General features: G+C 46.8%; 1 protein-coding gene across 1 annotated transcript in view; it reads left to right on the forward strand.

Annotated features, from left to right (window-relative positions):
• LOC148522294 (SLAM family member 5-like) overlaps positions 1-26,336 on the forward strand; it is a 56,480-nt gene that overhangs the window by 21,489 nt on the left and 8,655 nt on the right. Inside the window, exons 2-5 of the mRNA XM_088474203.1 lie at positions 6,910-7,230; positions 11,031-11,312; positions 11,964-12,053; positions 14,364-14,437. Coding sequence (XP_088330329.1) covers positions 6,910-7,230; positions 11,031-11,312; positions 11,964-12,053; positions 14,364-14,437 — 767 coding nt within the window. The remainder of the gene's footprint in view (positions 1-6,909; positions 7,231-11,030; positions 11,313-11,963; positions 12,054-14,363; positions 14,438-26,336) is intronic.

A 26,336-nucleotide genomic window follows, 5' to 3' on the forward strand; every position in this document is an offset into this window, starting at 1 on the left:
ACAACACAATAGAGAGGTTTGTTGCGATCCCATTGGTTCTCCATCACGGTGCTTCTGTTACAGGACATTTAACAGGTCGATTCAAATGGACACAGGTCAGCCTCCGACAGCCTATTGTCTCCTCTATTCCCCCTGCATGCAAATCTAAGCTGTTAGTTTTACAAAGCACATTTTAGGGTTTTAACTCTCTACTGTTCATAAGTTGAGAATGCAGGTTGCGGTCTTCTCACTGATGATACCGGAAAGCTGTTGAGAAAGAGTCGATCAGTACAACACCAAACACTGTGTGCTTATCATGTACTAAACCTTAGATACCAAATAATCTTTATTTCACAGCATTTGTAATAAATGGATAAAACTTGAATCTTATACTTTAAAGCTATGGAACCTTTTATGTGGGTGTGCATTGGGTAAGTATTAGGGGTTTGGGAAAAGACGCTAGTTAGATTTATGTGACTTGGGGCAGATGTGCACGCATGCAGCTAATAAACAGCGTTTGCATGCAGGATATTGTGCATTCGCTAATGTGCGTCATGTTAACAACGCAACTGTGCGTAATGTGCGGTGTTTATGCATGTGATTCTATTTTTGATGGATTTAATATATATACACACACACACATACATTATATATATATATATATATATATTGTGACACAGTTAGGTTAGGGGGTCCCTCTCCTGGGTAGAGGACTCCTTCCTTACACACACACACAGCAGCAGGGAAGCAGCACACCAGTCTGGATGCAAGTACAAGCTGGTCGGCGCCAGTCTTTATTGTACAATGTCAGAAACATAAAGAAAACATAAATATAAATCCTAGCCCTGTCGGGGCACTAACTTCACAGGTAGTTCCCTCACTACCAGAACCTGGCAGGGCTTAATGCCCTTGCCAGCAACAAAAGCACAGCACAACACTCACAGTTAGGTATCCAAGTGTCTCTGAGCAAACTCCCTGTCTGCTCTCCCAGGTGAGACAATCAGCCCTAAACACACTAGGCTTATATTGGCCACTCTCAGGTGAAAAACTAACAAGCCTGTTACCAGGCTGCGAGAACCAAAACCTGGAGTGGCCGTGGGTGGAGCCCTCCCTCTCCTCTCACCCACAACTCCCAGGTCCCAAACCGGCTTTTCAAAAAGCCGTAACTCAAGCCTGCTACACTGCAGACTTTCTCCTGGGGGTTTAAAACACAAAAGACAGGAATCTGGGACAAATGAACCTGCCACAGACCACTTTACCAGTGATCCTATCACAATATATATATATATATATATATATATATTTCCTTACTAAGGCCCTCATTGAGAGCCGTACGCTCTGAGCAGAGCGCACGCTCTGAATGAGGGCCGGCCTCCATGAAAATGGAGCGTCCTCCTGGACGCTCGTATAGCTGTGGGTCACCACCCACAGGCTATACGAGCGTGCAGTTTGATGGCTGCGATGGTCGTGACCATCGCGACCATCGAAACTGCGAGCCAGAGCCTGCGGTTGAGGTTTTCAACCGCAAGCTCCGGAGTGATTTTGGCTCTATCAGAGCCAAAATCACTCCCACTGACATCACTAGTGATGTCAGTGGGCCGGCTTCTGACAGGAGGCGTTCCCGTGGGAACGCCCCCGTCAGGGAGGCACGCCCCCGGCACGCCTACCAAAGGAGGCGTGCTGTCAATCAACATCGACAGCACGCCCCCTTTGATCAGACACAACGAGCGAAGGACTTTCCTTCGCTCGTCGCGTCTGGCGCATGCGCACGACGGAGCTCCGTCCGTCGTGCGCATGCTCAGTCCAGAACATCGACCCACTTGCGAGCGGACAGCCGCTCGCGAGTGGGTCTGAATCAGGCCCTAACATTTTTAACTGCAATGCAATTTGTCATTAGTAATGAGATTCACTCTCAATCAGGGTGGAGACCCCCAGCCGATTGCTGGTGCCAGCCTGTCTGATAGTGAGTTTAAAAGAGCAGATTTCTTACCATTGTTCATTCAGTCAAATTCAAGTGTCTGGGCCATATTACAATTGCCACAGCTACACCTGTCCACATGTGGGGTCTCCCTTCTATTCGTTGTGGTTGATGACTTATCCTCTTACTCCAAACGTATGAATATGGAATGGGATAAAGTGGAAACCAACCATCAAACGTCAGTTTAAAAAGTTTAATGGTTCATCATACAATACAAGTTAAAAAACGGGTAACCGAGTGGAAATAAAACAGATGGAAAATAAAAACAATGACCTGAGTGGATTAAAGGTCCGGACTTTTTCACCACAGGTCACTGCTGCAGAAATCCACAGGGTCCCCTTGTATCCTGCTACCTTGTATCCTGCTACCTTGTATCCTGCTACCAAGGTAACCACAACGAATAGAAGTGTCGAATCTGATTTAAAGATACCTTTATATGTGGAAGTCATAGTTTTTGAACGTGAGTGCGGTACGATCATCCTTTCTGTTCATATTTAGAGGAAGAAATCACCACTTATTTGTGTTATTTGAGAGACTTTTTACGAATTACTACACTATATTATTTTCTTCTTGTTTGTTCTCTTTTTCCATTTTCGGCGAGATTCCATACAAGAAGAACTACAACTGCATCCATCACATTGAACATTCCCTTTGGGCAGTAAGACTATGGGCCTGATTCAGAGCCGCTCGCTATTTGCGGTCGTTCGTTTAAAAAAAAAAGGGGTGGATATTCAATGAACCGTTCGCACTTTGCGGTCTGTTCACGCCTCTAAGTCTGAACGAGCGGGCAAAACTTGCGGTCGAAATTTAGAAAAATACGCCCCCTGGCCGCTCGCATCATACGTCATGTCCGCTATTTATTAGATTAATCGAGTACATCGAACAGCGTATGAACTGCTCGCTATTCTTGTGGTTGGTTTTTTCAACCGCTATTTTGCGAGCAGTTCTGACTAAAAAAAAACCAAGTGACGTGGTCAATGACGCTGCTGTATTAATTCTGCACACCCATAAAACGCCCATTTTGACCTTTAAGCACGCCTGCGTTCTGATCTCCACTCCCCGTTTTCAAGCACCTTCCCCTGTTACCACCCACATACGCCTCCTCCTGTCACTCAAAATAGCAGGCATTCGCTATTTTGCGAACAAACGAGTTTCGGCCGCACTGACTGGTTCGCGCATGCGTATTAGAATTAAGGATGTGCAGGCTCGGTTCTACTCGGTTCCGTTCGGTTTTTTTTACCGAATCTTATTGGCTATCCAAAACTCGTGACAGCTGAAACCCAATAAGATTCGGTAAAAAAAACCGAACGGAACAGAGTAGAACCGAGTCTGCACATCCCTAATTAGAATCCGTACGCATGCGCAGTTGTGCGAACATCGCTCAGTGCGAATGAGCGGCCGCTTACGAGCGGCTCTGAATCAGGCCCTATATTCATAGTATTGTATTGGTTTCTTTGCTGTATGGTGTGTGCTACTTTATAAGGAGTGCGCAGAGTTTTAGGGTTGCCCAATCTTTTTGGTTTGTGACTAAACCAGCTTCGACAACACACACACACACACACACACACACACACACACACACACACACACACACACACAGCTGGCACACAGGCACAATCATAATCATGGAGATCAAATTATCCAGGAGAGTGGTCGGAGTGCAGATAACTTCCCAGTGGATGGATCATCATTAAAGGAGAAGATCAATTAACTGGCATAACATATGGCAGCACATATTCCAGACTATGGGCCTGATTCAGAGCCGGACGCCCTGACCAGAGCGCTCGCTCTGAATCAGGGCCCTCCTCCATTAAAATGGAGCGTCCTCCTGGACGCTCGTATAGCTGTGGATCACCACCCACAGCAGATACGAGCGTCCAACAAGATGGTCGCGATGGTCTTGACCATCGCGACCATCGGACTTGCGAAGGAAACCCTGCGGTCGGGTTTCCCAGCCACAAGCCCTGGAGTGATTTTGTCTCTATCAGAGCCAAAATTACTCCCACTGACATCACTAGTGATGTCAGTGGGGCCGGCTTCAGACGGTAGGCGTTCCCATGGGAACGCCTCCGTCTGGCAGGCACGCCCCCGGCACGCCCACCAAAGGGGGCGTGCTGTCAATCAACATTGACAGCACGCCCCCTTTGGTGCGAGACCAGGAGCGATGGGAAGCCCGTCGCTCGCCGGGTCTCGCGCATGCGCACGACGGAGCTCCCTCCGTCGTGCGCATGCGCAGTGGGGAACATCGACCCACTTGCGAGTGTACTGCCGCTCGCGAGTGGGTCTGAATGACCCCCTATATCTCCATTTCTAATTGTTACTTAAATGTTACTAAATGGACTTGTTGCAAGAAAAAAAACTAGACAACAGAACAGTTCTTGTAGGTCAACACAAAAGTATATATTGAGTAACTAAAGATACACTTAGCTAGTGAGGATCAATTATGATCTTATTTAATTAAAAAAAAAAAATTTAAACGTTTACAGATGAGTGAAACTGTAGAAGCCCAAATCTCACAGCTGGCTCAACCAGTAACACTATAAGGTGCCAGGGATTTATCTGTGGAAGTAGAGGTACCGGGGATTCCAAATATGATGAAATGTACCTACAGAGTCATGGAGCAGGGCAATAATGTACTCCACTGAAGCTGCGTACCATACTTTGTTAATTAATACTTGTAAAGAAGGAGCCGCAAGTGGTTTCCATTGTGCTGTGCAAAGTTTGGCAGCATTAAATGTGGTTACAAAGTTTACTCGAGGGCTTTACAAAGCAGGATGTAAAGAGGATCTCTTGGAGGGGAGAAACTGAGAAACTTACTAATAAGGGCAAGGACTTCATTCCACCAGACATTCAATAATGTGCCCCTGTGCCCAGAGTGTTTCCAACATGAGTCTGAGGAAGCAAGTATGATCTGATTTTATTAGGTTATTTACTGTATAAAGCGCACACAAATTCGGCAGCGCTTTCCATAGAATATTTGCCCATTCACATCAATTCCTGCCCCAGTGGAGCTTGCAAGCTATATACAGTATTCCCCATCACATGTACATACACTAGGGTACATTTTTGTTGGGAGCCTATTAAGCTATTAGTACGTTTTTGGATTGTTGGAGGAAACTGGAGTACCCGGAAGAAACACACGTCAGCACGTGGAAAACATACAAACTCCACACAGTTAGGGCAGCGGTGGGAATCAAACACAAGACCTCAGTGCTGTGAGCCAGTAATACTAAACATTAAACCAATATGTCTGGTCTGTTCCAAGTCTCACTGGGTCCCTGTTTAGGTGGCACTGCTCTTCATGGAATAGCAATGATGTCTGGACAAGACACACCTAGTCCCAGTCTAAAACCACAGATGGAAGGCAATAGCTGGTCTTCTCTCATCTAGATGTATTTATTTCTTGTGCAATTCTTTTTAATCTTTACACTTAACGGACTCCACACACCATCTTCTTACAAACATTCCACATCTACTTCAGGAACTCTAACTGCTCCTGAATAATGAATGTTGGACATAGTAGATGCCGTTTGCATAAGCACAGACAGCCTAAGAAGCCTCGTATCTACCTCACGCTATTGGGTTTTGCCTTATCACACACGTATATAATAAACATTGGAACTATCCAAGAAATATACCTTTTGGGTCATTACAAAAGCATTTATCCTGCTTCAAACAAGGGGTGCCCCAATCCACACTGCTCTTTCCATTAGGAGCATGATGGTGTACGGCCACATTCTCCGACTATTTACCATTGGTGGCAGTGGGTCTCCTGAAAAGTATCATTGCTTATCGTCACACAAGGGTGGTATATTTACTAAAGTGCCCATAGTAACCAAACAGATTTTCCTTATTATCTAGAACCTTCCTGAAGATAATGGCTAGAATCTCATTAGTTGCTATGGGCAACACCTCCACTTCTATAAACCCGCACTTTAGAAAAATCATTCTTTGGGGTATATTTACTAATCACTTTTTTCAAAAATCCCTTGCCTGAGACAGAGGCCCTCTGTATTTTTATGCAACATTTTAAAGTTGAGCTAGGTAGCACCGTACGCTAGAGTATAAATTATGTAAAATGTGCGATTTAGAGATAGGGCTTGACCGGCAAGTTGTTACATTAATTTTACTCTGTGGTATGGTTGGTTGAAGAGAAGAAACACTTCAGTAAAAGTTTGTGTACATATGTGGAACAAGATAACTTTTGTGGTACAGTTCTGAAAAATGTGCATTATTGTGTATTACACTTAACTTTTATACTGTGTGAGTCGCCAAATATTTGTGAGGTGTACATGTGTGTAAGGAGATTTTGGCCCTCATTCAGAGCCGTTCGCTATTTGCGGTCGTTCGTTTAAAAACAAGGGGTGGCTATTCAAATGATCCGTACGCACATTGTAGTCTGTTCACACCTCTAAGTCTGAACGAGCGAGCAAAACATACGCTCGTTTATTTGTTAAAAACGCCCCCTGGCCGCTCGCATCCTACGTCGTGTCCGCTATTTATTAGATTAATCGAGTACATCGACCAGCGTATGAACTGCTCGCTATTCTTGTGGTTGGTGTTTGCTACCACAAATTTGCGAGCAGTTCTGGCTCTAAAATAACCCAGTGACGTGGTCAATGACGCTGCTGTTTTAAATATACACACCCATAAAACGCCCGTTTTGACCTTTAAGCACGCCTGCGTTCAGATCTCCACTCCCCATTTTCAAGCACCATCCCCTGTTACCACCCACATACGCCTCATTCTGTCACTCAAAATAGCAGGCACTCGCTATATAGCGTACAAACGATTTTCGGCCGCACTGACTGGTTCGCGCATGCGTACTAAAAACCGTACGCATGCGCAGATGTGCAAACATCGCTCGGAACGAGCGTACTGCCGCTAACGAGCGGCTCTGAATGAGGGCCTTTGTTTGTTTATTCCAATTCAATGCGTTTTGCTTCTTGCAGCCAGACAAGATCCCCCTCGGAAAGTGAACGGTCTCCTACACCAGTCCGTGGAATTGTTCAATTATCTGAATCTGACGCTTCCTGTAGGAGATGTTCTCTGGCAATTTATAATCAGAGGAAAAACAATTAAAGTGGCAACATTTGGAAATAACCAACTCATAACAGATCACCCTCAATTTACTGACCGGCTGGAGGTTTCCAATAACGGAACAATGTTACGTATAAAAGACCTAAGGATGGAGGATACTGGTGACTACATTGCCCACATTACTCTGACAGATCACGAAACGCGTCACACTTCCTATTTACTCACTGTATACGGTATGTGTTCACACAAGTAGGCACTTTGAGGCATATGTTATAAAAATACAGGGGGCGATTCAATTCAACGTGAATTGAATAGCGCCGGGAGCACCTTAAACACAAAGGTGTTAAGGCGCGGTAACCGGCGTTCTCTGACCAAAGTGCCGGGTGTGCGGCTGTTAGCGCCGCGCTATGCAGAAAAACAGCTGCGCACCCGGCACTTTGGTCGGATTTCTCTTCGCATCTCCAGGGGGGCGTTACAAGGCTGTAACATAACAAAATTTGGAAAAAGTGAAGCATTGTGAATGCTTTCCGGAAGCACTGTAATACAGCCTTTTTTTTTCTTAAAAGTTGATTAGATTTATGACATGGAACTCCAAATGATGGGAAATACCCTTTATCAGGAAATCTCCAAGGCCCAAGAGTTCCAGATAACGGGCCAGATTCTGATTTGGATGCATCAGCGGCCGCTTTTCCATATAGCCGTGGCAGGCTTCTTAGTACCTTATGCTAATGCAAGAATCTGCCTGTATAAGGTGAAGATCCACGCTTCTGTAAGTGGAAGCCCATCACACCCACTGTTCTCATGTCCGTAGCCACAACCATCATCATTAGTGTCTGGACTTGCAACAAACCCATGCTAGGTGCAAAAGATCCAGCTGAACCAGGTACCCAATTTCCATTCACCCTGTCCTGTGCTTACCTCCCTCACCCTCATGTCACTGATGGCGATGATGAGCTTAATGTTTGGAATTCAGTGTCATATCTTCCAGACATTTGGAGGAGCTCTGTGATGGGGGAAGGGGGGGGGGTCTGAATCCTCTGATCAACACCCATTGCAGGAGCACCAACTGTCATGGACATAGATCACTTGTGGATGCAGCCACGGTCAGTCTACATCACCTGATTAGCTTTTTACCCAATGGTAGCATTGGTGTCTGTCAGCTGACACTGCCCTCAAATGGACTGCTACCTTAGAGTATTTAGCCGGACTCTGGTCAACAGGAAGTTGCCTGTACATCGTTGTTACTTCCAGTGAATACTTGGTTTTGCAGCATTCCAAGTTCCGTTCATCTAGTGATATCCTCCTAGTGTTAATCTAAGTATGTGTATGCAGTACCTCATCCAAGTATCATCTCATAATTGTCATTCTCCTGTGCCAGTTCTGCATCTAGCACCACAGTGTGTGTACTCAGGGCCCGAATCTGTAAGGATCGCAATTGCAAATCTGCAAGCAGGCAGCTTTGCAATTGCAACCCTTGCAGATATGGTAATGCAGCAGGAGGCATCACACCTCCTGTGCATTACTTAACCGAGCTGCATTGTCCAACGCAGCATCGGTTAATGTGCGTACCATCGGCCGGCTGCGGTGACCCATGGTGTCCCGCAGTCGGCCGCCGCAGTTTAGGGGGAAGAGGCCAGGAAATTTCCATCAGCCGACGGAGATCCTGGCTTTTCCCTCCCCTGCAACGGCGGCGACATGCCTCAGTTTCAGGAAATGGAGGGCATCGCTGCCCCCTCCCTGCCCATAAACGGCAGACTGTCAATCACTGACAGTCTGCTGCCAGTTTGTGTGCGGCCTCGCAGTCCCGTTCTGCACATGTGCGGAAGGGGTCTGGTGTCTGCGCAGATTCCCAAACATCGGGAATCTGCGCTGACTCAGGGCCCTCAGTAAGTCATCCAAGTACCATCTCATAAGCATCATTCTCCTGTGCCAGTTTTGCGTCTAAAACCACAGTGTGCATACTCAGTACGTCATCCGAATACAATCTCCTAGTTTCAGCCTCCTGTACCAGTTCTGCGTCTGGATTCACAGTGTATGTACTGAGTACGTCACCCAAGTGCAAACTTCCAGTATCGTTCTCCTGTGCTTTCCCTGCGATTGTGTTCTTCTGTTTCCCACTTGTGCCGGATACATGACCAAAGGGCCGTGACCTGCTCACTGGGTGCAGCATAAACCCAAATCACAATTGGAGGGGTCACTGGTGAACACCTCCCAGTAAATTAGACTCCGCCTCTTTGGTCAGGTCTAGCCAACATCCGGTACTTGTGGATGAGGAAGGCATATATCCAGGCCCCTCGCCTCCGGTTCCTTTCCCAACCTGGGACCCCGACTTCCAATCCCTTAGCAGGGGGATCTCCATAACCAAAACGTGACACCGTATCCACATCCACCACCTGTTATTCTGATTTGCACACACACACACACACACGTTTTATCATATGCACTTGATGATTGAAAAGAGGGATGTAGATGTATGCTGTGTGGTTGGCAGTTGTGATGTCACGCCAACCACTGCTTGTTCAGGAAGTGCCCCGTCGGCCATGTTTGTTATGCAGTTCTGCATAATGACCATTTTATGCAGCTCTCAGGCGTCTTGTCACCACTCTCACACAGACAACTTGAACCCATAGCAGTTCTACCCCAGTAGTTACACCATTAATTGCATTATATTTCCTTCTCATCGATAAGTGATTTATTTATGCAGTGACTGATCAAATATAGTCCAACATATGATCTTCACTCCCCTCAAAAAAAATAAAATAAATCCTACTTTCATATGGGCAGTGCTGAAAGATAAATGGCCCGAATGCATGTGTGATTTGCCGATTTGGGGGGGGGGGGGGGGTGTAGCCTAGCCCTAGAGGATCATTGACGCGATCTCAGTGGTTTGGGTTTGTGGACCAAATGATCATGTTTTTTTTAGGTTGGAAACGTTGTAGGACTGTAACATTAGTTCTTTACTTCAAACTTTTGGTACCACTCACATTACGCAGTATTCTGAGTTACGTAAAATTATCAGTTATTGGATATTAATGAACTATATATGATGTTTACCATTTGATGAGTTAGTATGTGCTATACTTAATATATTTATTTTGTATTGCAATATAAAGTTATGCACTGAATTATGTATGGCTTTTTATTCATTGTAATACATCATTGAAATGATCAGAAATGTGCATAAAAATGGTGCAAGGTCAAGTAAGGTACTGGAACCAATAAAAACCTCTCCAATTATTGATAAGTCTATTGGCTTGGGACATCTCTTCAAGATTGTGGGTTGGTTGGGGTATTGGGAATGTGGCCTTGGTAAATGAGGGACTTTGAGCCTGATTCACCACTGATCGCAACTGTGAATGCAATAGCGATTCCGCACACAGTTCAACTGCAATCATATGCTAATCCACTGCGATCACTATGCTGCCGCAGCACAACATAAGGACGCCCACTTTACCTTACACACATCCGTAACCCTTAGCAAGACTGCGAAACCATCGGTAACATGGAGTACCATCACAGCCTCAAGCACACTGGCACAAGCCCTGACCTTACACAGAAATTGTTAACCTCATCGCACGCTATGAGTCCTCAGGCTGCAGCGGATAATTTCTGCACGCCCCTGCAACGGCATTCAGACGCACTGGCACGCCTGCATTTCCACGCCCCCCTTCCCCCGTCACCACCCCCAAACTGCACTTCCCGTCAATCACTCGGAGACGGGTTTGCATAGTCAGTCCCGATCGCAGTGGCCGGTTCCTGCACTGTGATTGTTGCGCAGAACGCAACAATCAGCCAATTGCATGCGTAATCGCAGTTGCAATTGGTAATGAACTGTCAGTAATATCCCAAATGCAGTTTCTTGGAATGTTGGGTGTTCTGTAGAGGGGAGAACATGTCGCAGGACCTCTGTGCTATTTGAATAGATGTCGGTTTCTTAGCAGGGAGAGGGTTCTTCCAAAATACTGTATGCGCATTTTTGCCCCCTCATAAATGGTTATTTTGTTTATTATTATTATTTTTATTATTATTACAGAGCCTGTCCCGAATCCAGATATAAGGACTGAAGGGAAGAATATAACCAGTGACTGGTGTAATATGACTCTTCACTGTTCTGTCCCAACAAACACATCAGCCTTGTCCTATACCTGGATGTACAGACATAATAACTCTGAGTACCAGCTGTATAATAATGGTGCCACCATCCAGGTGTCACTGCAGCCGGAGTCCTGGGACATGGAGCTCCTGTGTGTAGTACATAACCCAGCCGATCAGAAGAACGTCTCTATCCATGTACAAGAGACATGTACTGATATAGGTGAGGTAGTACAGGAATGTAAATTTAATTGTCCTACTAGAGGTCTAGTGGTTGTCCTAAGCTACAAACCTGGATCCATCTTTTCTCTTTTCAAAGGTCAGTGTAGACATTTAAACACACACACACACACACACACACACCTTTAGCTTGTACCTGCCAACAGTTCAAAAAGTAAAATATTAATTTGGGAGACTGTACATTGATCCACCCTTAATTACAGTATCTCAAGCTTAGTTCTATCTAGCACCCTGCACCTGTCACAACCCATGCAGTTCCTCTTTCCTGCCTGGGGGTGTCACTCTGCTCTGGTGCTTCTAGCACACTCAGCTGATGCAACAAACTGCCGAGATACAGACCAGAGAGTGCTAGAAGCACCAGAGCAGAGAGCGACACACCAGGCAGGAAAGAGGAACTATACTGGTTGCGACAGGTGCACACTACACTACAAATCTGCATAATTGTGACTCAATGTCTACTGTTCCCACCCCCATTTTGTAGATTTACAAACACACCCCTCCTTTTTTGCTCTAAAACAAAACAAAATCGTCCAATAGTAGAACAGGTGACATTGTGCTCATTTACATGGATGGATTCATTATGTACAGTAATATTCATTTGTTTTACATTGTTTCACTGTTTGATTCTTCACAGAGCCAAGTCGACACTACTTCTATTTTGCAGCCATTGCCCCTTTACTATTAATTGTCCTGTGTGTAATAATATGGAAGATAAGAAGAAAAGGTAAGTGGAATACTTTATTCTACTGGGGATGCTCTATCAGAGGGAACCTGAAAGCTATTTATTAAATGTCTTAGATGAAACAACTAAGCAATTATACATATATTCTATTAAAATGCCTAGTTTTAAATTTATTTCAGTCAAAAAAAAAAAAAAAAAAGACACAGCTTGACCATACCGTAGAAGATTTATATTATATAAAACTGCAAATATATGTTGGTAACTAAACCATGCCCACTATTTACTTAGCATAAAAAAGTCTCACACACACCGGTGTCTAGCACTTCTGAAGCTCTCAGGCTCTCTCCCTCCACTAAAAAACCAAACATGCATTCTGACATTCAAATGTGCGGCAGTGGTTGTGCACGTGGCACCTTGTTAAGCTGTAAAGAGCAGCAGGTCCGCTGAGACTGAGTGTGCCCAGTTGCTGGGGGTGAGGCCAGTGGAGTGAGCATGGTAAAACCCCTTCTGAAACAGAGTCACACACTGCAGCAATCATATTTATGTCCTTTGCCGTAGTCACGCCTGCGACTTTATGCTATTGCTGGTATCGGCCCTTCCCCAGGTGTAGAAGGGTGCTTCTAAACGCGCAGGGCCTGTACAGATGCAGTGGCAACCATCGGAAGCACCAAAGGGACTTGCAGCAGATGCTCTGTCAGTTTATGGCCTCCAATGTAGGCAATTAAGCGTCTGAGTCCGCAACCACTCCTACAACGCGCCCATCAGAAGGTATAGCCATGTGCGTCTGTTTACCCACCTCCTAACCACTGCCCAGGAACGCCAAAATACATTCCAAAGTCAGTGCGGCTTAATTGGTCCTGCAACGCTGAGCGCAAAAACCATGAGATGCATCTACAAAAAAAAAATTGTTAAGTTTACGGGAACATTGGGCCGCACACCCTGCACCTATTTCTTCAATACCTACGGTACCACTACAGAGGCCCGCATCGGCTGCAGTAGTGCTGCCCAAATCACTGGGAAAATGGCGCAGAGACCATTTTCCCAGCATTTTGCACATGCACAGTAGGAAAGTTGCCAGGAAAATGGCTGCCACGCGCATGAGCGTTAGATTCTGGCACTGCGCTCAGTGTGGTGCGGGATGAGAGGAGGGGGCCCTGGATGGAGACTGCAAACGGGCCCCCCTTCTGTCTTAAGTCGCCCCTGCATACTAGTGTACGGGGACAGTGGGCCAGATTGGGAGTGGCAGGCAGGGCCGGCTCCAGAGTTCGGAGCACCCTGTGCCAGCTCTTCAAAGTGCGCCCTCACAAAAATGAGGGTGTGGCGTAATTACCATAGGCCATACCCCCTATGTGACGTTATTTGGAGGCATGCCGCACTGGTTGAACACCCCTAGAGCCCGCTCTGGTGGCAGGTAACCAGGAGATATCTGTGATATATCCTGCATTACGTTACCTTTATAATGAATGGCAATTTCTACAAAAGTAGATGAAAATGAGAAGTTTCTCCGACTTTTGTAGAAAAATATACAGAATTAAAACAATTTATTTTTTTTTGTTCTGTTGATATGATGGGGATTATGCACTCGGGGAATTTCTAATACCTGTAGCTTTTTTTTTGGATTATTATTATTAAATAAACTATAGGTATTAGAAACTCAGAGTGCATAGTCACCATAATATTAATAATAAAAATGTTTGGAGGCATCTTATAGTTATTTTAGATTAAAAATGTTTCCACCTCAGTGGTATGCTAAATACCTCAGCACCAAATTCTGGGCCTGTTTCAGAGGTGGACGCAATGCCAGTTGCCGCTGCACTTTTTATGCAGTTAATGCTGCAGCATCTGGGATTTGTATTCAGATGCCCACCGTGGTGTCTCAGATCCGCCACTTTTTTACAGAGATATGCCATCGGATGCACATCTGTGGCACCATCTGACCTCTGAGCAGCCCTAAGGTTGCTCAGAATGTCTGTGGCAACCAAGACACCAGAGCCAGAACCACACTGCGTACAAGGACACAGACGCTGCAAGCGACAATGCCCCCAAAACGGTCTAGACATGCCCGCATTTCAGTAGACACCTCCCACAAGCGGCAACCACCTGTTAGTCACTCTGCAACTGCGCAGACATAGGCATGCGTCCACCTCGGAAAAAGTCCCTCTGTCTGGTGGTAAGACTACTTGGTTTAATAATATATAGTAAAAGGTTCAGGACGATGCAGTGGGGAGATGATCGATGTCTGAGACTTTTATAGGTGGGTGAAATGAGCATCACAAACCTCAGATGCCAGATGTGTATGGATCAGCTGTTGTCAGTTTCTAGTGGAGCTGATGTGTCTTATTGTTTCATTAGGACATAAGCACGCTGTATTGGAGAATTACGCACCTGAAGTCACCATTTGTCAGCCGCCAAATGACAGCAGTCAGGTAAGCAGGAATGTGTACAACCACACACACACACACACACACACGAACCTTCCAACCTACAGCTCCATAGATTGCCAGATCGGGGCCTACTTTAGAGTCGTACATGTGTCTGCGTATGACTAGGAAGCGGAGACCGGGGCTGGAAAGTGCATGCAGCTGGGCCACAACTAGGGGGGGGGGGGGGAGCTGGAGGTGCACCCGGCTCCTTCTCTGCAGTGCCGCAGTAGCTGGAGGCTGGAGTTTTCTCCTGATCTCCAGCATTTGGCTCTCCCCACGGGCACTATGGGAGAGACGAATGACATCTCTCCCATAATTCCGAGGATCAGCTGGACGGACCGGACGGCGGTGGATGTAGGAGCGGGGTTTAAGGTAAGTATTGTTGTTGTTTTTTTGGGTAAGCGGCACTACAGGGGCATTACCATATGGGCACTACTGAAGGGGGCAGCCAAATTATTGTCTTGCCCCGGGTGACAAAAATCCTGCTTTCGGCCCTGCATGCAGACATGGGCAAAGTACAGTAAGGGGAATGTAGTCACGAATTGTAACTAAAACGGCTGGACAAAAGTCACAAACAGTCACCTGGAGGGGTCTCTGCCTTACTGGTGCTATAGACCCGGTGTCAGCTGCAGAAGGATGATAATGACTGTGTCTAATTGGTCTCACTTGTTCAAAACACATCCATATAATACACTATGAAAAATCACAATCTGCTGCAAGACTGTACAACACACTGGTTTTACACAAACGAAGATTCATACTGTATGTCCTCAGCTTGGGAAGAGGCGGCCTGCACATACAGTACTGTACATTTTACAAGCGGTCGTGCAAAAAAAAAACGTGTCGACATGCATCAGGTTGACATGAGAATGTTGACATGCAGTGTGTCAACATGCTTAGCATGTTGGCAGCGAACATGTTGACATCCAACATGTCTACACGGATGACACGTCAACATGATAAAGTGCTGACCCAATGTCCCTGGTGGTACAGCGGTCACACACCTACTCCCGGCAGTTTGGGTGAGTATTTTACCCCTATCCTAACACCCCCCTGTGTGTTAGGATAGGGGTAAACGTGTGTTTTGCAAGAGTTTTTTTTTCCTAAAGCAAAATATATTATATACACACACATATAAATATTTTTAATATACACACATACTGTACTGTATACATAAATCTCAGCATGCCCAGTCAGCTGGCCGGCTATATGCTGATGTGACGGACTTAAAAAATGTAAAGAATCCAAATGAAGGCTGCAGTGTGTGTGTGTGTGTGTGTGTGTGTGTGTGTGTGTGTGTGTGTGTGGTGTGTGTGTGGTGTGTGTGTGGTGTGTGTGTCTCCAAATAAACTGAACCTGCTGCAAGAATAAACACACAGAGCTAGGAATTTGCAGTGAGAAACAGAGATTATAATATATCTATCTATCCTGATCTTTCTAACTGAAATGTGACATAGACAGAACAGCCAGGAATCAGCGCAGCCCCAGCAATGCAAAACACAACAATTGCATTGCGGGTAGTGACCACCCACTGGGTTCCCCTAACACAATGATGCATCTCCATTACCCATGAGTGTGGTAGAATACATTGACGTTCAGAATGTAGACATTCACCATATCGACATGAGAATGTCGACATGGAAGGGAAGTCAACATGTGGACATTCACATTGGCTTAATGCGAATGTTAACAGTCAGCATGTCAACCATGAGTTTTTGCAATTGGTAACTATCCCTCCCATTAAGTTGGTGTTGCTGCCCCTGGTAAGGAGTTCAGATTTCCCAAACAAATTCCATGAAGGGGTGCACACCCAACACCAACCTGTACCTGGGTCAATAATCAACGGCCACAATTGCACCATACACCAACCTGGCCCATCTGACGTGAGCTCCTAAACAAACTCTGAACATACAGGCAAACACTGTCGTCCGTTAAGTCTAGGCCCGTAAAGATGGTCATAACGATATTATATCAAATGGAAACAAAATCAAAACCACCCTGTGCCAAGCAATAATTTAGATGCTGCCGCATTAACACAATGCTAATAAAATCTTGCCACTTTACTTGGTCAGATGATCATACAGAGAGGCCACAAAACCACTATGACATGGAGATCTGAAATAATTGTCTAAGCCTCAAATACAATGATGTCCTAAAACAATGGTCATTACCACCAAGGTGTGAGAGACACCCAACAGAGGCCACGGCAACCTAACCGGCAAATCTTCACCAACCCTGGAAACACAGACCAATCACAGACTGCCACCAACCCAAACGTCCTTACAATTAAATTAGCACCTAGACCAAGGGAGAATGGTAAGATAAAGTGAATTCATTATCAATTTGGATAATTTAATGAAGGTTACATTAGCAACCTTAGTGGGGCCGCTTTATATTTCAGGCCAAGTCATATCCATCTAGCTAGCCAAAAAATAAAATAAAATCCTTCAAGACCCAAACTATGGAAAGTGATAAGTAGCAGAGTCCTGAATAGGAGAAAACAGGGGAGACAAGCCAATGGTAACAGGAGCAACAACAACTAATGAAACTGGACTGTATGGAAAGGTCCCCATACATCAGCAATTGTGCAATTTGCAATCGATTGTGTATAAAAATCTTTCCCCTTTCCAATCGATTGCAGATTTGCTGCAATCAATTGCTGATGTATGGGGGCCTTAAGTTTATTACACATTGAATTCCATAGGCCTTGCACTATGATTTGATTGTCAGAGAAAAATTTTCGACACCTCTAAGGTGACAGGGCGGACCCTGAACGTGCGAGCCCTGAAATCACGTGGCGAGAGTCTGTTGCAAGACAGAGCGCTTAAGGAGCCAGCTGAATTGATATATAGTAAATGGCATACAGTACTTACCACCCTCATGTATCAACATCAGGTCTAGAGGCCAAATAAGCCTTCGCTAGAAACACTGGGCCCGATTCAGTGTTGTACGCAAAGCCGATGGTTCAGTACTGGGCAGGTCTCCTTCCGCGAGATCGTTCGCAGTGCCCCCAAGCCGCACCGTAATTGACATACTGCAGCCATTTGGGAGCAGGATGTGGACGTTTTACAAGAACAGGGACGTGTCTGCCCATTTTGTAGGCGTGCCGAGGCCAGGATTTGTGCCTTCCGACGCAGATTTCCTGGCCCCGGCAGAGTGAAAACACCGGCCATCCTGCATAGCATGAGGGTCACTCAGACGGCCGATGTTTTTGCAGATTGGTTGCTGCGTCCTTTGTCAATACAAATGCCTGAAGGGAGCATGGTTGCCACCACTGTTTTAGATGGTGTAGTAAATTGCAAGATTATAAAAACACCATGGCGAACGCAACCGAAACAAAAGAACCTACAGCTGCAACATTAGAAACCACTGCCAGTAACAGAGTAGAGGCGCACATCCACATGCTGACTAGGGAAAGACAGTACGATTACGACATCGTATTATATATATAAATTATAAGTATATAAAAACAAGATATTGATAGCATCACATCCAAAGGATGCAAACAAAACATGTGACTATCACTTACCTCATGGTTTAAGCCTGTCCAGGCTTACTGTAAATCAGCCTCCTGTTATTCTTTAATCAGACAGGACCGAAATAGACCTAAAAATTCCGAAGCTTACCTTATAAATGCTATTAACTGTGCATGGTAACCACAAGATAAAAACAATACGCATGGATCATATCTCTGAATGTAGCCTAGCACATGGAGCATTGTTTTGAAAATCGTTTGAAAGTTTGGTCTTTTAGACATCTATCATCATTCAAACATGCTGGTCAACCTGACGATATCGTCAGGTTCAGCATGTTTGCAGATGATTGATTGTACCTGCACTGAACGACATATCATTCAGTGTGGGCACCTTGAAGTGTAGTGAACGATAACGATATCGTTCAGTCTTTTCACTGTCGGGTAGTGGATACCCTTCTTTAGATAACATAAGTACCATCAGAAAACAGCAGCGTTTTAATCAGGTTGGTGAAGATGCGATCACATAATAAAGTACAGACAAGTAAGCATGATCCCAGCAATGCATAATTAAGCTCACCGAATCAAATCAAGACCGTCAAACCCATCAAAATGAATATCATTTAAAAAAACGTATCAGGCAAATGAAAAGACATACACCAAAGTTTGTAACGCCAGCCGTTGCTAAGCGACCAGAATATAGTGATAAAACTCCATGATCGGTCAAGACCAAGGGGCAGGTGCATCAAACCTTCTAATGATAATGAGAGAAGTTACCCATAGCAACTAATCGGCTTCTAACTACAGTAACATTTCATATAAATGTAATTGATATACTATACTGTAGTTAGACACTGATTGATATGGTTGCTATGGGCAACATTTCTACCTGTCCTCTTAAGGAGAGGTTTGATACATCTCCCACCAAATCGTGTGATAACAATTACTACATAACATAGAAGATACTATCACATGATAAACTGTAACCAGGTAACCAAGAGACAACTCCCAAATAAAAAGAAAAAAAAAAGAAAACCATTATACTAGAGTTTCCCAAACTCTGCCATTACAGTCCATGCTTGGCGCACAGGTTATACCCCTTTTACACTGGAGCTAAAACCCGGGTTTTTGAAGGGTTAACCCGGGCAGCTCCCTGGTGTAAAAGGGGAGAGAGTTGGATCGCTGGGTCGAGTGACCCGGCAATCCAACACAGGTAACTAGCAGGGTTTAACATGGGCGTAGCCCGTGAAACCCTGCTGTGAGAACAGTGCACTCCGGGTCACGATGACCTGGAGTGCGCTGCTAGCTGGCCGATTGATCCGGCTTCAGTGGCGCTTGGAGATGACGTAATCTCCAAGCGACCACTTTCACTCTGCAAAAGCCGGGTCTATGCAGACCCGACTCCGGTGTGAGCAGCGCTGACTCGGGAATATCCCGAGTCGGCGCTGGCAAAATTCCGGGTCTGATCCAGATAGGAACTTTGTTCCAACTCCGGGTCAGACCCGGAATTTAGGTGGAAAAGGGGTATTAATTAGTTTCTCAGTTAATTTGATTTAACCATCTGGACATCCTTAAAACCTGGACTGTAATGGTGGAGTTTGGGAAACTCTGCCTTGTACTTTCAGTGAGGCCAAAGAGCTTCATGGATAATACTTACAAGAAACATACAAAGTATATTAAAATAATCCCCACAGTGTACATCCCCAAACCCACAGGTAAATAAGTAAAAACAACATTAATATAACGGAGGTTAGGAATAGAGCCGACGGCACATAAACTTCTAGTCAGGGATAGAGGGGTTAATAAAGTTAAAAATGTTTGTTTACAGTTATAGGCAGATGCGATAGGATGTTGGGTTAGGGGCGGAGTTAGGGAGAGGGGTAGAGAATCTACTATGGTTAAATCTGCCTCTTTTGAATTGATCTGCGTCCAGGGAAGTACAGTTCCTTCTTAGCAGATCTGTCTGTTGGGATAATCGTTTGTACTCATCCCTACTTTCTCTTTCCCTACTTTATAGCTTTCCCTACTCCTTCTCCATACTTTCCCTATATCTACACTCTTTTTTCTTATCTAACTTTTCTTTCTCTTTCTTTGCTCTACCTATCTTGCTAACCTGCATTAGCACTATGAGCCGCCCCCAGCGCGCGCGCTCGGTACCCGCCCGTCTGTTAGACGGTGTCGGGCCCGGCGCGCTTTATTCCCCGCAGGTCCTGCCCTCCCGGTGTTCGGGAGGGTCAGGTACAGCGGGCCCCTTATCAGGCAACGCTGCGGTCCCGTGCACGCGGCCGCGGCGGTCTCGCGAGGCGCCACAGTTGCTGCCTCCGCCTGCCCCTGGTTCCCCGCTGGTCGCCAGTACTAGTGCGACTGGGGACCAGGGCAGGCGGGGATCGGGGGCGGCCGGACATAATACAGCGCCCGCGCGAGTAGCGGGTGCGCGCTCCGGCCGTTCACGCGGCCAGCAGCGCACAGTTACACCGCCCGTCCCTTCTCCCCCAATGGCCGCTCAGAGTGAGCTGGCTGAAGTCCGGGGGGAAGGGCGGCGGAAGCGGCCACATAAGCGTGCAGGCCGGATGCCTGTCATGGCGCCGGCTTGCACGCAGGCCAATATTTCTTCAGGCGGGGGGCGGAGACGAAGGGGGCGGAGCCAACGCCTGCATAGTGACACGCAGGTTAATCCGCTCCCTCTTCTGCTGCCCTCTGTTTATAATGATGCAGACATGGGGTCCCCCATGTCTGCAGTAGCCAGCTCCTCCAGGCCTGCGGGGGTGGCAGCTGCTCCGGCGTCTGCTATGCCCGCAGGGCCTGCGGCACCAGGGAGTGCTCCGTTGCTGGATGCTGGTGCCATAGCCGGACTGCTGGTGTCTGTGGTGGGTGCACTGACACCGCTTTTGATCCAGCAGCCTGGAAACGCTGACGCTGGAGGCCCTTCTGCGTCGGCGGCGTCCGCCGTGCAGACGCAGCTTGGCCCTCTGGTGCAGCAATTAGGCAGGATTTGCGGTCTTTCCCTCGCTCCCATGCCCGCAGCTCCTTCCGTTTCTTTCTCTCCCTCTGCCATCTCCCTTCCTCAGCCCAATCAGGCTACAGACACAGACAATGCACACGATGCCGCCTCAGTCTCTTCTTTTACAGACGACAGTCTGGAGGAGTTAACAGTGGTCGCAGCCCTGACCAGAAGTGCGACGGCGGAAGTCGGAGCTAACGCAGGCGCTGGAGTTACCAATGCCCTTGCCAGTGCTTCTGGTGAGTGTGACAGTACATCTGACTGCGGGTCTACTTCCATTTCCTCCTCCTCTTCAAGCGATAGTTCGCGGAAGGCTAGGCGTAAAAGGGCAAGGAGGTCTCGCAGACGTCGCTCACGTAGTCACAGGCATTCTAGCGAACGGTCCTCTGGCAGTAGTACCAGCGTAGATCGCGGAGCGGGTCCGGAGGATGTTGTACACTGCGCTAATACAGCTGTCACTCGAGGTATGCGTACCAGGGTTAAGCAGCGGATCAAAAAAGGGCGCTATGTAGATATGTTCACCCTTACAGCTACGGCGAAGAAAGCTGCTGCGACCGCAAAGGCAAAAGGGGGTATTGGTCTGGAGGCCTTTAAGTCTTACACGAATTGGTTATCTGGGTTCTGCGTGTTCTCAACTTGCTATCTCAAAACCAGGCCTTCCGAGTACCTTAATGTGATAAGATATTTACACCTGATACATGGCCTATTCAAGGCCTCACACAGTACGGCGTGGCGCCAATACGACGAAGAGTTTAGTCGAAAGCAAGATCGGGTTAAGGTCATGGAATTGGGTTGTAAAGATGTTGAAGTGTGGATGGAGGTGACACAGCCTACACGCGTCCTTGCTGAGCAGTCCCCTGGGCGGCCAGTTCAACCCTCGTCCCCCTCGGCACCAAGGACAGCCAATGGAGGGCAAAACAAGCGGAAGTGTTATGCATACAACAATGGGAATTGTACCCTTGGTAACAGGTGTCGCTTTCGACACCAGTGCCTCCGCTGCGGCGCGGCACACCCCAGTAAGGACTGTTCCCGCGGTCCAGGAGGAGCTCAGGCCTCCTCTGCAGCACCCTCTGCCAAACGGTCAGGGGCCGGGACTTCGAAGTAAAGCGTCGACTCCCATTCGTCTGGATGCCATGGCAAAATGGTTAGACTGGTATCCTGTGCGGGACGCCGCCGCCTTTTTGCGTAATCGTTTTGCAGAGGGATTTTCGCTTCCAATAATACGGCCTGTCAGTTCCGGGTCCCCTAGGAATTTACGCTCGGCCTGCGATTTACCTCACGTGCTAAAGGATAAGGTTATGAAGGAGGTCGGGCTGGGTCGCATGATTGGACCTTTCCCGCAGCCTCCGATACCCGATCTGGTCCTTTCCCCTGTCTGTGTTGTCCCCAAGAAGGCCCCCGGGAGTTACCGTTTAATTCAGCACCTGTCACATCCGTCAGGCACGTCGGTTAACGACGCCATAGATGTTGAGGTCTGCCGCGTACAGTACCAGTCATTCGAATCGACATTGAGCCCGCCTTCAGATTGTTGCCCCTGCATCCTGAATCATTTCGCTTCATGGGGTTTCGGTTGACGGATGGCTATTACCTGGACAAATGTCTTCCGATGGGCTGTTCTATTTCCTGCGCATTCTTCGAGCGTTTCAGTTCCTTTCTCCATTGGTGTGTCGCGGTGGGGTCTGGGGAGACGAGCATAGCCCATTACTTGGATGACTTCTTGTGCGTAGGTCCAGCTGGTTCGCGTCGCTGCAATCGTCTCCTTTTTTCATTGCAAGCACTCTTCTCGGAATTTGGAGTACCTATTGCGCACGATAAAACTGAGGGCCCAGCCACTAAGCTGGTTTTCTTGGGTATTGAAATTGATACCTTGGAGGGTCTTTGCCGGCTGCCGCCGGACAAGATTCGTCGTTTGCAGGATACTATCCTCCTAGCGTTGGCAGGAGGAAAGGTAACTCTTCGTCAAGGTCAATCCCTGCTCGGGCTGTTTAACTTCGCGTGTCGAGTTATCCCGATGGGAAGATTTTCTGTCGGAAGCTACAGAGGGCTTTGGTAGGGCTGCGTCACCCGTACCATTTTCTGCGACTGTCGTCTGAACTAAAGCTGGACCTGGCGGTTTGGGACGCATTTTTGGTCGATTTTAATGGAGTGCGCGTCTGGCCTGTGGATCCTCAGCCTAATGCTTGCCTGCAGCTCTTCACGGATGCTGCTGGATCATCAGGTTTCGGATCTTTTTTGGGAGGAGATTGGTGTTTTTCAGTTTGGCCGGCGGAATGGGTACAGGTAGGATTGACCAAGAACTTGCTCCTTCTGGAGCTGTTTCCCATAGTGGTGGCATTAGAGCTATGGTGTCAGCGGTTGCGCGACCGTTCCATCGTTTTTTGATGCGATAACCAGGGGGTAGTACATGCGATCAATAACCAAAAATCGTCGTCGCTGCCAGTGTTGCGGCTTCTTGCTTGGCTGGTTCTGCGCACTTTGCAGTTTAACATATTGTTCACAGCTCGTCATGTGCCGGGTACTGATAATTCCATTGCTGATGCGCTCTCCAGACAGGATTGGCGAAGGTTCCGCGAACTGGCCCCGTACGCGGCATTAAAAGGTGAGCTTTGTCCATTTCATTGTTGGCAGATCATCAAACCAGAATGGAAGATCTCGCACGTCGGTCCGTGGCCCCACGGACGTTGACGGCCTACCAGACATCTTGGCAACAGTGGGAGAAGTTTTTGCAAGGACGGAGTTCGTCAGGTAACTCTCGTGATACTAATATGGTTGCTTTTGTTTGTTTCTTGTTCGATTCCGGCAGGTCGCGGGCTTATGTTGTCCAGAGGCTTGCTGGGATTTCGTTCTTTTTGCGCCTAGCGGGGCGGAGGGACATAACTAAGGGTTTTTTAATACAAAGGGCCCTTAGGGGTTGGTCTCGCGTCAGGCCTGCCACGGATGACCAGCGTCGTCCTATTGGTCCTGATTTGTTAGCGCGTCTAGGTGAAAGTTTGACGGGCATTTGTTCTTCGCAATTCGAGGTTCTGTTATTCCACCTCACTTTTGCGATGGCCTTTCATGGGGCTTTTCGTATCAGCGAGCTGGTAGCGTCTTCGCGCCGTGCTCAGCCCCCTCTGCTTCGTTGTGCCGTGTTCGGCGTTCCAAGACCGATCAGTTGGGTAGAGGTCGCTGGGTGTCCCTGAAGTCCTGTCCTGATGACGGGATTTGTCCGGTTCACTTGGCCTCCCAATATACTCTTTGCAGGCCAATGCGGCCGGGGGCTTGGCTTATGCACGAGGACGGAAGTCCTTTGACTAAATTCCAATTTAGATCGGTCTTCCATCGCTGCATACGGCACCTCGGGCTTTCCCCTTCGGATTACGGCACCCATTCTTTTAGAATAGGTGCCGCCACTTTTGCGGCCTCCTCGGGTCTTTCTTCACAGGAGATCCAGGCTCTCAGAAGATGGAAGTCCAATGCCTACAGAAGTTATGTTCGTCTGGAATCATAAATTGTTATACTTTATTCGTTTCGACTTGAGTGCCTTGGCCAACTCGCTGCCTTTCTGGTGGGGGTCCCAAGAGATTTTGCCCTGTTTTTTGCCCTGCTTTGGACATTGATCGTTTAGCTTAATATAATATTAATGTGAACGAATGAAATATAGAAAAGATCCAGCAGGTTTTTTTGTAGGTTTTCACCTCGGGTCAAGTCTTCCTCCCCCCCTCCCACCCTCCTTTGTGATTTACATGCTGCATATATACTTATCTATTTTATTTCTGTATATTTGCAGGTGTCCAGGACGCTAGGCCCATTTGGTTCATTGGTCACTCTTATTTTTTGGGCTGAGCAGTCGCGCTTTGCTGTAGATGCCTCCGTGTTCCCACGTTGGGAGAGTGTTAGGTGGTTGGGGTAGAGGGGCATGCTTTGGGAAGCTTTGTTGCGCAACTTGCACAGGTCAGTAGCTGAATTTGGTTCCCCTTTAGTGTTAATTATACATCTCGGGGGCAATGATTTGGGCCAGCAAACTTCCTTAGAGTTGCGCCATGCGATTGTTCGTGACTTGAGAGAGGTGGTTCGGTTATTGCCTAACTGCCTTTTGGTGTGGTCCCCTATCATCGCCAGGCTTTCATGGCGATATTGCTATAATAGTGTGGCTTTGGACAGGTCCAGGAGGAAGGTTAACAAATGGGTGGCTAGGCACGTGCTGGAATTGGGAGTGTTGGTGGTGCACCATCCTTTAATTCGGATTCAGGATGCCCACCTTTTCCGCAGGGATGGAATTCATCTTACTGAGGAGAGAAATTTTTTGTTTCTAGAAGATATTTTTGCAGTTTTTAAGGGCTTGGTTGGTTACCATGGTGGTGGGCTGCTTCTCTCCTGAGAGCCGCTGTGGCGGGAAAGACCGGCAATATTGAAGTGTCCATCTTGCAGCAGTAATAGCGGTGCGCACCCCTTCAATGCACTGATAGGCTGATTTCACCCTATTGGGGTCAGCGGCACCTCTCGACCGAGCAGGATAAATGGTGCATTGGCATGGGTGTTGGGGCCGCATCACTTGCTCTGAAAGGGATAGTTGGCCCTTTGGAAGTTTTTAAGATCACCCTACCCTTGTCTGGGATAGTTGGCCCTCACAAGTTGTGATTTACTTCCGGCCTAAGACAAGTGGATGCGGGTTAGTTGCCGTTCTTTCTCCTGCCACCATGTCTACCTTGTAACCAAATAAAGCTGACCAATTAATTTAAATGGCATAGCTTGGTCTCCTGTGTTTATTTTAGTTAAGTTTAGTTTAAGTTTATGGGTCACATCTATCATCTGACGATAGAAGTTTAATATATTGATTAATGGATGCATATTCATTCCCAAACAATCATATTATACAGTATATAACAGGGCAAATATATATTATATAATAAAATGTGTACGTATATAACAGGACATTGATGGCATCATATCCAAAAAGATACAAATAAAACATTCAAAAGTATAAAAATAAGAAATACTGAATTCAACAGAAAGTATTAAAAGGTTTACTGTAACTTATCATTAAGTCCCATTAACTTCTAGAGCACAGGTTCTCAAACTCAGGGGTCCATTTACTAAGCAATGTTAGGAGACAAAGTGAAACAGCCTGTGACATGGCAGTTAGGAGCTGTTTGGCTGGTACCTTATCTCATTTCACTTTGTCTCCTAACACTGCTTAGTAAATAGACCGCTCAGTCCTCAGGATCCCAAACAGTGCATGTTTTCCTGGTCTCCTCACAGAATCGCAAGTAAAATAATTAACTCCGCCTGTGGATCTTTTAAAATGTGTCAGTGAGAAATAACTACACCTGTGCTCCTGCTGGGTGACCTGGGAAACCTGAACTGTGTGGGATCCTGAGGACTGAGTTTGAGAACCACTGCTCTAGAGTAAACAAAAAAAATGGAACACCTGTTAATCCGGTTCTGTG

Source organism: Taudactylus pleione, unplaced genomic scaffold (genome assembly GCF_031769625.1).
Source record: "Taudactylus pleione unplaced genomic scaffold, aTauple2 ptg000148l, whole genome shotgun sequence".
NCBI lineage: Eukaryota > Metazoa > Chordata > Amphibia > Anura > Myobatrachidae > Taudactylus > Taudactylus pleione.